The sequence below is a fragment of the Anser anser genome (assembly GCF_964211835.1).
Source record: "Anser anser genome assembly, chromosome: 1".
NCBI classification, from domain to species: Eukaryota; Metazoa; Chordata; class Aves; order Anseriformes; family Anatidae; genus Anser; species Anser anser.
Genome location: NC_139720.1, coordinates 101,225,606 through 101,239,643, shown reverse-complemented (window position 1 = coordinate 101,239,643; position 14,038 = coordinate 101,225,606). Strand labels below are relative to the sequence as shown.

The following is a 14,038-nucleotide window of genomic DNA, read 5'->3' as shown; positions in this document are numbered from 1 at the left end:
AAATTACTACCACAGCTTTTGTCTGTTGTGAGGAAATCTCTGTAGAAATTTGCGGAGTTAGTCTAGGATCTGAGTGAAATAAATTTGCATGACTCACTGAGGTTAAATTACAGCTTCCTTTGTATTAGAAAACATTTCTGAAGGTTAACTAGTTGTCTTGTATATGCAAGACTTGAGTGATTTCCTTATGTGGTTCAAAGATTTAAAAAAAAAAAATTGTTCCTCTTGAATTCTTTTACTGGGAAATAAAAGTGACTGGTTTCACTATACACTGTACTGTTCCTTGTGTGATTCATGACTTTAATAGGTATTAATTAGAATCATACACTGCATTGTTGGTATTTTTCTTGTGTCATCTGTATCTGAATTAAAATACATATTTTACTAAAAAACTATTTTTGGGAGTATTTCAAACTTCGGACTTCTAATCATCAGTACTGTTAGAGGAAATCTTTAGTTATATAATCTCTTTGAGATAATGTGTGAAAAATATACATATTTTATATACATGCAAAATGCATGATACAGCTATAGTTTCCATAGTAGTAGTGTTAAAGGAAAGATATACTGGTGTATATCATGTCACCAATGTACTCTCTGGTGGGAAAACTTGCGTGATAATGATTTTCTGGATAAATGAAAGCCTGTTTTATTTCAGTGTGTTTTGATAAAACAACATTTGTGTCTAATGGGTTGAATGAATAAAAGTTTATGAGAGACATGGGATGTAAGCAAGCAAAGGAGTGAGTGGGGCTCAGAAGGAAGCAAAAAGATGTTAAAACTAGGTAATTCCTCTTAGTTTTTCAGATTGGGTTAAATGAGTCAAAATGTACCAGTGAATTTAGCCCAAATACATTAATGTAGAGGGAGGCAGTAAAGTGGTTTCTCTTCAACTGCAAAACCACTGAGAAGCTCTTGTTGTTACAGCATTGAATACATAAAGGCTGTTCCTCGATGGAGAGTATCTTAAAATGAAGCTCTGAATTTGCACATTGGTAATTCATGTTAAGAAAACATGTTACAGGAATTCTCTAATTATTCTTCTACTTTGTCCTGTAAACCCAGAAGATTCAAAGTTATGGTTAAACATAAGAGAAAAGGTGCTGCGTTATGGAAATGTACAGTCCTTGCTTTCTCTCTCACCATCCCCAAGCAACTAGAATTGTACTTTGTAGTGATAATATGATCAGAGAGTAGGAGAAAAACTAATTCGATTTTTAAAAATCAGTTGACGCAAAAGCTGGAATTATCACTGTGTCATGAAAGCATTCACAGGAATTTTGGTATGGTTTAACATATTGAAACAGTACAAACCCTTACATGTATACTGGTTTAAGATGTAGAATAATAGAATCATCTAGGTTGGAAAAAACCTGCAAGATTGTCGAGTCCAACCATCAACCTCGCTTACCCAGTCCCATCACTAAACCATGCCCTTAGTGCCATGTACATACATGTCTTAAATACTCCAGGTGTGAGCACTTCAGCACTGCCCTGGGCAGCCCATTCCGGTGCTTGACCACCCTCTCCATGAAGAAATTCTTCCTAACGTCCAAACTAAACCTCCCCTGGCACAACTTGAGACAGTCTCCTCACATCCTGTTTGCCTTTTTTCTGATTAGAGAGTTGATTAATTACTTACATTTTCTTTGTGTTTCAGAATTCTGAAGTGTCTGTATTTGAGGTCAATATTCGCTTCATTGGTGGTCTTCTAGCAGCATACTACCTTTCAGGCCAAGAGGTAAGGATACTGGAAGGTGTCTGCGTCATGCAATGTATTTTAGTAAATAAAGTTGCACATGAAGATTTTTTTAGAATCTTGGTATATTGTTAGTTTGCAAACTAATTTCACAGTAATGAGTTATACAGAGTAACCAAATTCTCTGACTATGGAATCTGTAAGGTTGGTTTCTGTGCCCATTTAAGCTGATTTAGGACCCTTTGTTAGAACTTTGAAACTCTTTTATCAAGATGCTTTCAAAAGAAGTCCACATCAGTAAACATCAACCTGAAATGTCAAATCACTGTTCTTTAGTGCCAAAAATAACTTGTTTTGATATTCTGTAACTCCTCAAAGCTAGAAATAAGCGTTTTGTCACTTGCCTTGCAAGGCTACAGGTTTGTTTGACAAAAGCAATACAACAATCTTCTTGCCATTTTCTCAGTTACAAACTGAGAAATATCAAGCCAATTCCATCCCACTTTTCAAATTTCTGTTAAAAAACGATTGGAGACTTACACTTCTGAGTGCTTATCCAAAGGCATGCTTAGATTGAAAGGATGCATATACCCAAAGACTTGCAATCACAGATGTTATCTTCTCTTCCAATAACATTGTTGTGATTTCATGCCTCATTACTTCACATACTTTAACAGAGCCTGAGGCTGACCCAACCTACAGATTAACTCATAGCTCTTCTCACATCTTAACAGCTAGCTATCTTTTGATCTGTTGCCCATGTCTTTAATTTTATCTTTTATTTTCTTCCTTACTTTTTTTTTTTCTTTTTGGCCATTCTGTAGTCCACTACCTAAAACTTTAGGCTTCCTGCCATATTTTACAGGTTAAGGTTTGATACGCTTTCCAGTATCCATACATATTTTTTCCCTTTGTTTAGGGGACCACCACATACATATCAACAAGTTCTCATGGATTTTAAGCCTGCAACCCTAAGAGGAACCAGGAGAAACCCCATATTAGTTGTCTCTTTAAGTATTTGGCATCATCCTGGGACCCATTAATTTTCTTGTTAGGAGTGAGTACACTATGGAAGAAGAGTATAGTGACAAATCCAGTGGGTAGCGTGAGTGCAAATCCAGTGGGTATCCTGAAAAAATTGAGAGTACATTTTTCATCAAGTACTACTTTTCATTCTTGTTGTTGTCCACATTCTTCAAGGACTGTGTCTGCAGAGTGATCAGGTGCAAGCAGTCCTTTCTGTTGCACCGATTTATGTGGTCTGTGATAGAAGCCTAAAGGAAAGGAGAAGCACAGAATTTTGCTACTCTGTTTTATTTGTAGTAATTTAAGAGCTGAACTTGCATTCACAGCAGTGAGTCTTTCTCTGCCTCCAGAATCTGTCAGGAGACATCTGACATCAGAGATTACTGGGAGCTCAGTAAAGTACTAAGTCAAGTCCCTTTAAGTACTGAAAGGGGGCTCTTTCTGTACTTAAAGTGGGCTTATAAAAAAGATTGAGAGAAACTTTTTACTTAGGCAGATAATGATAGGACAAGGTGGAATGGTTTTAAACTAAAAGAGAAGAGATTTAGATTGGATGTTAGGAGGAAATTCTTCATTCAGAGGATGGTGAGGCAATCCCATAGAAGTCATGGATGCCCCATCTCTGGAGGTGTTCAAGACCAGGTTGAATGGGGCCCTGGGCAACATGATTTAGTGGGGTGGCATCCCTGTCCATGGTAGGGGGCTTGGAACTAAATGGTCCTTAAGGTCCCTTTCAACTCAAGCCATTCTATGATCCTATACTTTGCCCTCAGGGAGTGGTCCAGTGTTGCAAGTCAACCTTTAAAACTGATAGCTGTGGCAACTCTTCAGGAAGACGGCCTTTATAGCAGCTATCACTTGTATCAGAGTAGCAGTGAAATTCAAGCCCAGTTACTTTACACTTTTGTCCTAACAAAAGGCATAAAAATCCCTGAATGATCATCCCAAATATTTATTTGAGGGAGCTCTCAAATTTCATCTGGGTCAGCATTATTAACCCACCAGAAGACCCCCAGAACAGAATGTCATGAAGACCCCCAGAACAGAAGCTTTCTTTTGCTATCAGACATAAGCAAGGAAAACTGCTTGTAGCAATTTCTGTAGCAAAAATGTTTCATGGAGAGTGGTCTCAGCTGCATGTGGTTTTCAACTTGTGTCAAGGAGCAGCTGGAACAGCTAAGCTGGAGCTGTTAGGAGGAGTCACTGTTCTTTAGTGTAAGTGATCTCAGCAGCATAGTGAAGGATGCTTCCTTTCCAAAAATCTGTATTTCTGTCACTTGTAGCTCAGATCACATTTAGTACTATGTGATCACTGAAGCCTTCAAGCATTGAGCAGAGCAGTCCTACATCATCTTTTCAGCTACGAACATTGATCCTGTCTCTGGATAACTTAAGCTGGATCATGCCCCTTGGAATCATCTACCATGAACATGAAAAACCTCAGAGAAAGAACAATGATCACTCATCAATAATAGGATTGTTGAGATAGATCAATATTATACCTCTGCAAAAGCACCTTAGCAAGAACACTTTTGCCCCAGTATGCAGATGGGTGCAGCCAAACACTGCCAAAAGCATGTGCTTTGCCTGCATTTGTAAGGCTGGGTACTCCTTTCCCTTTCAGTTGCTTCTAACCACTTGGATAGAGTCAGAGCAATCTCCTTTGTTTAAAGAGTTTTCATCCATTCATTTTATGTCTTTCCTTCTCAGAAGGCTTTTATCCTCTTTCTTAGATTTTGACCTTTGGGCTGACTTTTGCCACTTAAAAATATTTTTATGGCATCAGTTTCACCAATGGATTTTAAACACTTCATAACTTGTCGGAGATTATTCCTGTCAAGTGATCATATATATTATCTTTATTTTCCAAAAGAAGGACTCATAAACAAGTGTTCATGCTTCATTTCTTTCAAATAGTTTGGTGGATAGGACTGCTTCTGGTACCTGAGAGACTACTTAATTTGCCAAGTTGTATGATTTCTCTGTAGTTTATCAGCATGAATGAGATAAGCGAGGAAACTTGAGACTTTTCAGTGACTGAAGCCAGTAGAGAGAGATCTGCCTCTGAAGAAAACTTCTTGGAATCACTTGTTTCCCATTTAAACTGTTGGAAACAGGCTGCAGATCACTGTCAGGAGGCTGAAGCAGCTGGGGAGAGAGACCTAACCCAGACCAAGAGAGTCAGAGGAATATGGTGTTACATGGATTTCTTTTTGTTTCACTGCACACTCTTTATTTTATCTATATTAAGATGGATCCTTTAACTTTGTGTGTTTTCATTGTCTTTCTGAGCTTTGCCTTTGAGAAACTCAATTCTTTGAGTCTGAATAACTCAGGACAGTTGACGATATTTAGCTGAAATTTTGATTTGAATGTTTTTATACATGACATTGTAGTTAATATATATTTGGCATAACCTTAGTTATGTCTTTTCACATACATGCAGTCATTTCAGGTTTTTGTACTATTTCTTCCTTAATGTTGGTTTCAGTGTGTAAGCCTAGGTGTGGGTGTGTGTTGTTTTTGTTTTTTTCTGATCCTCAAGAATTCATTGCTTGTTTGATATGCTTTTTCTATGGGCTTTCAAAATTGTGTCATCACAGGTGCATTTTGTCTGAGGTGCCAAATTCAACCATGTATACCCACAAAAGAAAACCTGTCCAATAGGTGTGTGAGAGGCACCTGGTTCTTTGGACAAAATGATGGATGAACATCTGTATCTGTAGTCATATGATATTGAAAGGAGCTTGCTACTAGGCTGCAACTCCAGAATGTGTTCTCTAAGGTCGTTATTTTGAGCACAGGTTTCCCCCTCTGAAGCATATGTGCTGGCTGCATACAGAGCCACAGGTGCTTTTCAGTGCCACATCTGACTTGAAGTTGGTCAGTAGGTTATAGGTTGTTTAGGAAGCATTGTTCTGTCCTGTAATTGCATAAAATGGAAGTCCAGCCAGAGGGGAGATCACAAAGGAAGAGCAAGTCATTACTCACCTTCTATACAGCAGGCTGTGCAGATGTGTGTGTCTAACACCTGTCTTTACATGCACCCAGAATGAACCTTCTATTTTTAATCTTTTCTGTACAGTGGTACTGGATATGTGTCCTATAAATGTTTGCTCATTCAGGTATTCAGTATTCTTGTAAGAGAACCTCTTATACTAATTTCAGACATCATCAGTTGAGTAGTGGGTAGATTTGTGGATAAAATACAAGAGATACTTGCTGATCTAGGTTTGCTTCAATGAACAGAAGCATGATGTTACACGTGCTTGGCTTTACCTTTTCTCAGAAGTTGGTACTCTGAGGGCCTTTGACCCTCAGTTACAGATTAGAGTTCTTAAAACTCCGAAAAATTCAGTACATGTTCTGAAGCAAGATGAATCAGAAAAAGAAGTGCTGCAACTGGCGATGGCCTCTGTAAACTCAGATTTAACTCTCTTGACTAGCATCTTGTGGGAAGTCTGTAATAAAACCAAACATGGAGCCCATGGCATCTTGCTAGGCCTTCCTGTAGAAGTTCAGCAGCAACTGTTCGCAGTAGGATTCTGGGATTGTTTCCAGTTGTTGTGTGTCCTGGTTTGTAAAGCAAGTGATAATCAGGATTAGTAAGTGATACTTATATGCTTTGCTTAGAGTTTACTTGATAGTAGTCCCTAAAAAGGTTTGTGAGGTATGCTGGAGTAGCCCCGTTTTGCAGTTAGCATCTTATCTAGTATGATAAGCATCTTATCTAGTATGAACAGCATTTGTCTGTGGAGAGAGTCCTTAAGCTACTTGTTGACTACTTGCTTTTTTCATTAAGTGGAGCTTCACCAATTAAAACTTCTGATGTGACTGGTAGCAGCAAATAAAATATTTCTGCTAGCAATAACACATGGGATGACAGAAGCCTGAGGATTGACAGTGTCAGTTGTTACGGGGAGTACACTACACTCACACTTGAGAACTAGCGTCAAATAAAGAAAACAAAACAAATATTATTCTAATAGCTGTTGTGTGATGGTGGCTGGAGGACATTTATGCCATTATGACAGTTATTGTCTGCTGTTGATTTATTAATACAATAAAAGGGATGGCTTACTGTTCTATTTTTGAAGAAAGTTATTCATGACATCTGCAATATGAAAAAGATTAATAATTTACTGTGCTTGCGTATGCCAGCAGTTCCTTTACATGGTTGTTTTTCTCCTTTTTATAAACACCATCAAAATGATGCTTTTTCTGGGCAAGATAATGTAACTTGTTTGGATAAATTCAACCTGAAATCTGTCATTTAGAATAGAGAGCAAGGGCTGTAACCTACCTGATGTTCTGTTAACAAATAATCAAAATAATCCTTTCTAGGATTTATTTTTAATTTTTCCAGGAAACTGATATGCAGTGTTTCTTCTGTTCAGGAAGACTCCCTAGTAAAATGATGTTATTTACACCAGTGAATATCCCTGACAACTGACCAGCATATATAAAATACAGGTCTTCAGTAAGCTAATATATTTTGTGAACTGTTTTCACAGTTGTCTTGACTGTGCCTATGAAGGGGCTTATCTAAATTAAGTTTGTCAAAAAGTTAAAAACTCAGAAGAGATGACAGCATTGTGTACGTCCTATCCAATAAAGATTTTCAGTTTATTGCCGTGAGATGAGCTGCTTTTTCATAAGTGATCCAGACAACTCACAGGTCTCTAGCAACCTGAAAAAAAATAAATTGAGTTTTAAAGCAGTGCCATGTGTATGCTCATTGTAGTGCAGATTATAAACTTTGGATAATTTCTATTTACTAGGCTTATAGTAAACATTTTCTTGACTGGCAAATGATACTTTGCCTGATTTATTGCTGAATCTTAGTATTGGATAGCACAAGAAGAGGAAGAAAGGAGGAGGAAACTGACTTTATTGTAATTTTGTTGCCTCTGCTGTAGGTTGGAATGAAAATAGGTTTGTCCATTGGTGTAATATGCTTTAAAGTGTTAGAATTAAAGGATAAGCTGTTTTAACAGTAGAAAATAGGATAACTATGCAGTGATAGCCACTCTTAAATCTCTTTAATAGAATGACAGAATCATAGAATGCTTTGGGTTGGAAGGAACCTGCACTTGGCCTTGTTGAACCTCATGAGGTTTTCCCCGGACCACCTCTCAAGCCTGTCCAGGTCCCTCTGGATGGCATCCCTTCCATCCACCATGTCGACCATGCCACACAGCTTGGTGTCATCAGCAAACTTGCTGAGGGTGCGCTCAATCCCACTGTCCATGTCACTGACAAAGATGTTAAACAGTGCCTGTCCCAATACTGCCTCCTGAGGAACACCACTTATTGCTGATCTCCACCTGGATGTTGACTGTGACTCTTTGAGTGCGACAACCCAGCCAATTCCTTACCTACTGAATGGTCCATCCATCAAATCTATGTCTCTCCAATTAGAGACAAGGATATAATGCAGGAAAGTGGCAAATGCTTTGCACAAGTCCAGGTGGATGATGTCAGTTGCTCTTCCCTTATCCACCCATGCTATAACCCCATTGTAGAAGGCCACCAAATTTGTCAGGCATGATGTGTCCTTAGTGAAACCATGTTTGTTGTCACCAGTCACCTCCTTATTTTCCGTTTGCCTTAGTGTGGTTTTCAGGAGGATCTGCTCCATGACCTTGCTGGACACAGAGGTGAGACTGGCCTGTAGTTCCCTGGTCTTCTTTTTTTTCGCTTTTTAAAAATGGGGGTTATGTTTCCCCTCTTCCAGTCAGTGGGATCTTCTTCAGTCATGTTGCTGTAAAGGTTTATAACTGGTAAGAAAGAATAGGTCATCTGTCACTGCTTGCTTGCCATGTATTTCTTGATGACTGTGTCTATTAGTTTTTTGCTCCCTCTTTAGTAGTTTTAACAGTCATGCTATGGGCACTGATGACAGCAAGCACGGTATCTTACCTGTGATTTTTCCACGTGTTTCATTTATTTGCATTGATGTTAACATTGTAAAATGCAAATTTCTACCCACTGAGTTTTCCTACAAGAACTTTCCTGAGAAGTTTAGCTTCTGCACTGAAGGTTTTCACACTTGATCTCATTCTGAGAGGAAGTATGGTGTTGTTTTTGGACAACTGAAAGCACAGTTCTTCTGGCTGGATTGTTTAAGCTGCCCTTTTCCCTCTGAAACAAAAATAAAATTCAACTCCAGACATGATCACATTGTAACACAAGGCATCTTTGGTTTTGCATTTTGGAACTTCTTTACATTCAATGCTAACTCCCATCTTTAAAAAGGAGTTTGAATATTAAAATAAAAATAAAAAAGGCTGCTAAGCAAAACTACTAAAACTAACAAAAAGTCACTAACAAAAGTCTTGTTGCCTCTAAGAATATGTACACCTGTCATGTGATAAAACTGAACTCTTCAAATCTATTAGCTATCAAGAGGATGCTAAGCCATCTGCAGTGGTTGCCATATTACAGTTTATGAACTGGAAAATCAGCAAACAAATTTGCACAGAAATGACCAAGAAGTGCTCTGGCCTAGTAATTTACATTATTTTTTTTTAGTTTCAAAATACAAAATTTCAGATATATGCCTAAACCAGAAGAATGTTTATGTTCAAAAAGGTCATTTAAGATGACCTAGGTATCTGTGAGTCAGTCCATCTTCACTCCTTCTTTCCCCACCCCAGGAATTCAGTTGATGAGATCATCAGCATAATAATGACTTGATAATAAAATGGTTCACATAAGAATGTATAGCTGACTGTTAATTTGCTTATGTTGAAATGACAAGTAAATAGAAAACTCTATTGAAATTCAGTCAACTGGTCATTTTGGCCTATACAGTTGAAGTCAGTTTTAATGTTGCCAGGGATGTACATGCAGACTGTTAGTTATAAGAAAAAAAACACACAAAAAACAATAACCCACATTGGCAAGACCAACAGGACAAGGGAATGTGTTTTGAGTAGCTCTGACTGAAGAATATGTGGAATTCACAGAAGACAAGCAGCTCAACTCGTACTTTTTATATGAAATCCTGTGGCAAAAAACCTGTAAGCATTTGGATTTACAGAACGAGTTTTGAACAGGAAGAGGAATTTACTTCTATTTAATTAGTCGAAAAAGGCCAGTGTTGGTATGCTCCAATCTTCTTGGTAATCATGTTTTTAAAAGGATGTGTAAAAACAGCAGAAGTGGTAGAAAAATCATGGAAAGATAGAGGAACCTCCTGTACACATGAATAGTCAGTCAATATACGGTAGATAAATCAATCCAGATTTGTCACTCTGTCAGCAAATAGTATTTAAAGTTAACTTGGTAATTATTCTTTATTTTATACAGAAGTTGAGATTGTTGCTCTGAGTCTTTTTGATTTTTGATTGCATGACATAAAAGAGGAAAATCCTTGTCTTTTACATCTGGCTGTAAGATCTATAAATTATTCTACAGGAGTTTAGGATATTTCTCTTACCATTTTTCAAAATAAATGTTTTTTCAAGTGTCTTGCAGAATTTATGCAAATATGAAGATTTGGTACTTACTAATTCATTGCTTATAGCTTGTGTTTACCATGTAATTTTTTGTCAGAGCTTGGACCTAATGCATGTATATAACTGTAAATAAGCTAAATATGTCTGCAAATATATAAAAACATGCCAGTTCATCCATTAAAAAAAAAAAGCAAAACCAACAAAATGCTATTTACTTGCTTTCAGGTGCAATGTAATGGACTGTATTTTGTATCTGACATAGTGTGAAGGATATGTTTTTGTAAATGTAAAAGCTGTGTGTTTTTTTTGGAGTATTTTGTTTCTAGAGTGTGATTTTTGCACTGTAATCTGTCACATCATACCAATGGGAGGAAGGAGTCTGTTTGTAATGAGTGTACATAGTGTGAAACAATATGTAACTTCATCTATGTTTAACTTTTTTGTAAAGGCAAATACAGTCTAAGGAGGACTGAGTCATTTCTGGCAAAGTCTAAAGGGGAAATCAAGATTGATTTGAAATGGAAAGCTTGGCAGCACGTTGAAGAGAAAGAGGAGACAGGAATAACAGAAAGTAGAAACTGATACAATGTAAGCACAGCTGAAGGACAAAAACGACATAGCACAGAAAAGTATATGGGAAAATAAAATATTTGACGTGAGTGGAGAATGTATTAGGAGCAAATATTGCCAAAAATGCTATAGATTAATAATCGGAGGTGGTAGATAATTTTTATTGCATGAGAAGGACTCTCATAAAACTTGTAAATATAGCATAAATGGCTTAATTGCTTGATTTCAGAACTGTTGTTAGGGTTCCTAATACATAGTTTCTTTCTAGAATCTGCAGAGATAGTGGATCATCAGTTGGGTTGGAACCTTTAGGAACATAGCACAGGCTTGGTATTAGCAAAATAACAAGGATCATTTATTAAAAACAAACTAAAAAACCTACCAAGATAAATTTCTACCATTTACTTTGTCTGGGTGTGTTTAGCTAGGAAGATATGTTGAAAGGCAGATACGTTAGGGTCAATTCTAGGTCTGAAGAATCTGCTCTGGTGATGAGAAAGTGTTCTGCCCTATTCCCCAGGCTGTTCCTAGTACTCTTGTTTCTTGTAGCTAGACTCTTATCATTCCCTTCATGGCCTCTTGTTATTGTCTTCTCTGCTTTGGCCTTCCTTCCATTCATTTTCTGGCCTTCCTCCTGATGCCTTTTTCTTCATCCCTTCTGCTTCTGTTCATGCTCTTTTAATTTCTTCTGCCTGGCACTTCACTTCGTGTGGGGTGGGAGGCTGGAAGCCCTGCCTTTACCACTTTTGCTTCCCTGCTGGTAACGCTCCATACTGATCTTCTGCCCCTTGATGGCTGTTTTGTTTTGTTTCCTGTTGGCCATCCAGATATGTTTTATCTTCCTCATTCTGTTTTCTTTTTTTGTTTTAAGTCAATCCTTCTTGCTGCCTGCAACCAGTAGGAGAACATCTAAGGCAGATGCCAGACATAGTATGCTCTCACATCTGGTTCCCAGTGCTACTGTGGCTCCCACAGCAAGAAGAAATCACTTGAATGGAGGGGCTTTTAAAAGCCCGATTGTGTCTTTGGAGCATGCATAGGTGTGAGTGATTCTGTTTGGTATGTTGTACAAATGCAAGATTGTTGCTTCTAGAAGGTTACTAATCTATCAGGTTAATACAGCCTGTATATTTGAACTTACAGCAAATAAGTCAAAAGAGGGAAAAGAGGGAAAAATAAAGCAAAAAAAAAAAAAAGCCTGGACTCAAAGCAACTTTCTAATAAAAGCAACTTTCTAATAAAAACAGAAGAGAGAATTAACTCAAAACAGCCATGAATTTTGGCTCAGCTACGCAGGATGAGAAATGGTATATTTTCTCTTACTGGAATGATCAGATCTAGGAGGCGTTTATATGCCAGATCCTCATAACACTTATTCTTAATTTTAAATGATGTAAGATGTTAGCTGACTGGTATAAAGTGTATCAGATTTGAAGGCCCTTTAAAAATGAAGAAAGTGTAACTTTTCTACTCATGAAACCAATGCCAAGGAAGTAAACGGAAATGATGCAGTTTAATAGGGGTACTATTAACCTGTGCCAGGTAATTTAAATGTGATTAGCCAGTTGTCCAGTGCATGCCAAACTTTTATATTTAGGTCTTCTTGAGCAAAGATTTCAGGTATTTCTAGTAAGTTAATTATGCACAAGTATTTTATGTAGATTTTTCAAAAATATCTGTAGTGTGAAACCAATGAATATTTCATTAGATCCTAAGATGCCATAGCCAACAGTAACTAGATTCTTCAAGTCTGTTTTCCAGGAAAGCAGCTTTGGAAAACTTTAGTAAAAGATAAAGATAGTATCACTTAAGAATTCTGTTTGCAAATCCTTCACTGCTGGTGGTAAAAAAACAAACCTCCATAATATTTATTATCATATATTAAAGAAGTAACATTTGAACATACAATTGCTCCTTTTTAAAATATAAATAGGGAAAGTTGTAGTCAACCAGGTAATCTGTTTATCTGGATTTAATTGATGCAGTTCAGGTATTTTTCTGCATTTATTTTTCTGCTCATTTTTAGACTGTAGCTGAATTATATGATCAAATAGACATTTAAATGTTTTTCTGTGCAATTCTAACCTAGGAACTAGCAATAGGGTAGTTTTTCTAGGTTGTCTGTTTCATTCAGATCAGTTGATACAAGGGGTATTTTCTTGCCATATCTTTTACTAGTACTTTATCTCTCCCTGTGTTCAAAATCCCAAAAAACATGACCTTTTATTTTTATGTCAAAAAAGTCTAGAGCCTCTAGGAAAGAAGAGATCTGGAGACTTGGGTTATGAATAGACCTGTACAGTCCTGCGGGCTTTTCTGGGCTTTTTGTTTCAGAAATGGAGTGCAGAGTGCAATTGCAGCTTTTTCATTGAAGTCAGGATAATTCTAATACAATACATTAAGAAATTTTTGCAAGCTAGATAGAAATATTAAGGGTAACTAGGCTTGCATAACCATGATTTTTAGAACAGAGGCAACTGTTCTGTTGCCTGAGTTCATGCATCATCTGGAACTGGACAGCCTTTCTTACCTTCCTACCATTCTTCCTTTCAAATTGTTGACAAAAGCATATCTTGCAGAGAGGTGTTCAGTATGACTTTGTTTTATAAAAATATTTGTCTTATGTGTAGTGTCACTGGCTAAACTAAATGTTGGCCTAGTCTACAAGTTTTGAAAATATAGGAGAAAATTCTCAGAAAATTCACTTTACAAAGGCACTTTTCCTTTAGTGCAAAAAAAAAAACAAAACAGTTTAACTTCAGACACTATCATTAAACAGAAGAGAGGGGCCTGGATTAGAATAGATGCAGGAAATAGCAGTTGCAATACATTCAGAAATGTTGACTTTGAGATTGCTGAATTACTAATGTGTTTTTTTTCTTGTTTCTTCTTTTTTTTCGAAAGATTAAACATTTCATAAAGTATTTCTTGTTTCCTGAAACCAGTAAATCAGTAAGTCATGTAATATTTATGGGTGAAGTATTGTCTGCTCAGATGAGTTGTTCTTGAGAGACCAGAATTCTCTCACACAAGAGGACTCTACATCAATAATTGCATAAACAGAAGTAATTGATCCCAGACTTCCATAAGGGTGAATTTTAGCAATGTTCTAAAATTTTGAAGACTGTTAAGATTAAAAGAGCCATACCCAATTCCTTTGACTGCCTGTGTAAATTTTTGCATATAACTGCCTCATATCTTACAGAAGTGCAGTGATACTGTCTGCCTTGACTTCAGGAAGGCTTTCAGCACCGTATCACATAAGATCCTCACAGAGAAG

The 14,038-nt window shown here is 37.1% G+C and overlaps 1 protein-coding gene across 2 annotated transcripts in view; it reads left to right on the top strand.

Moving 5' to 3' along the window:
* The window catches only part of MAN1A2 (mannosidase alpha class 1A member 2), a 141,963-nt gene that overhangs the window by 71,535 nt on the left and 56,390 nt on the right, over nt 1-14,038 (top strand). For both annotated transcript variants that reach the window (XM_083852256.1, XM_083852257.1), the window contains exon 5: nt 1,661-1,741. In XM_083852256.1, coding sequence (XP_083708382.1) covers nt 1,661-1,741 — 81 coding nt within the window. The remainder of the gene's footprint in view (nt 1-1,660; nt 1,742-14,038) is intronic.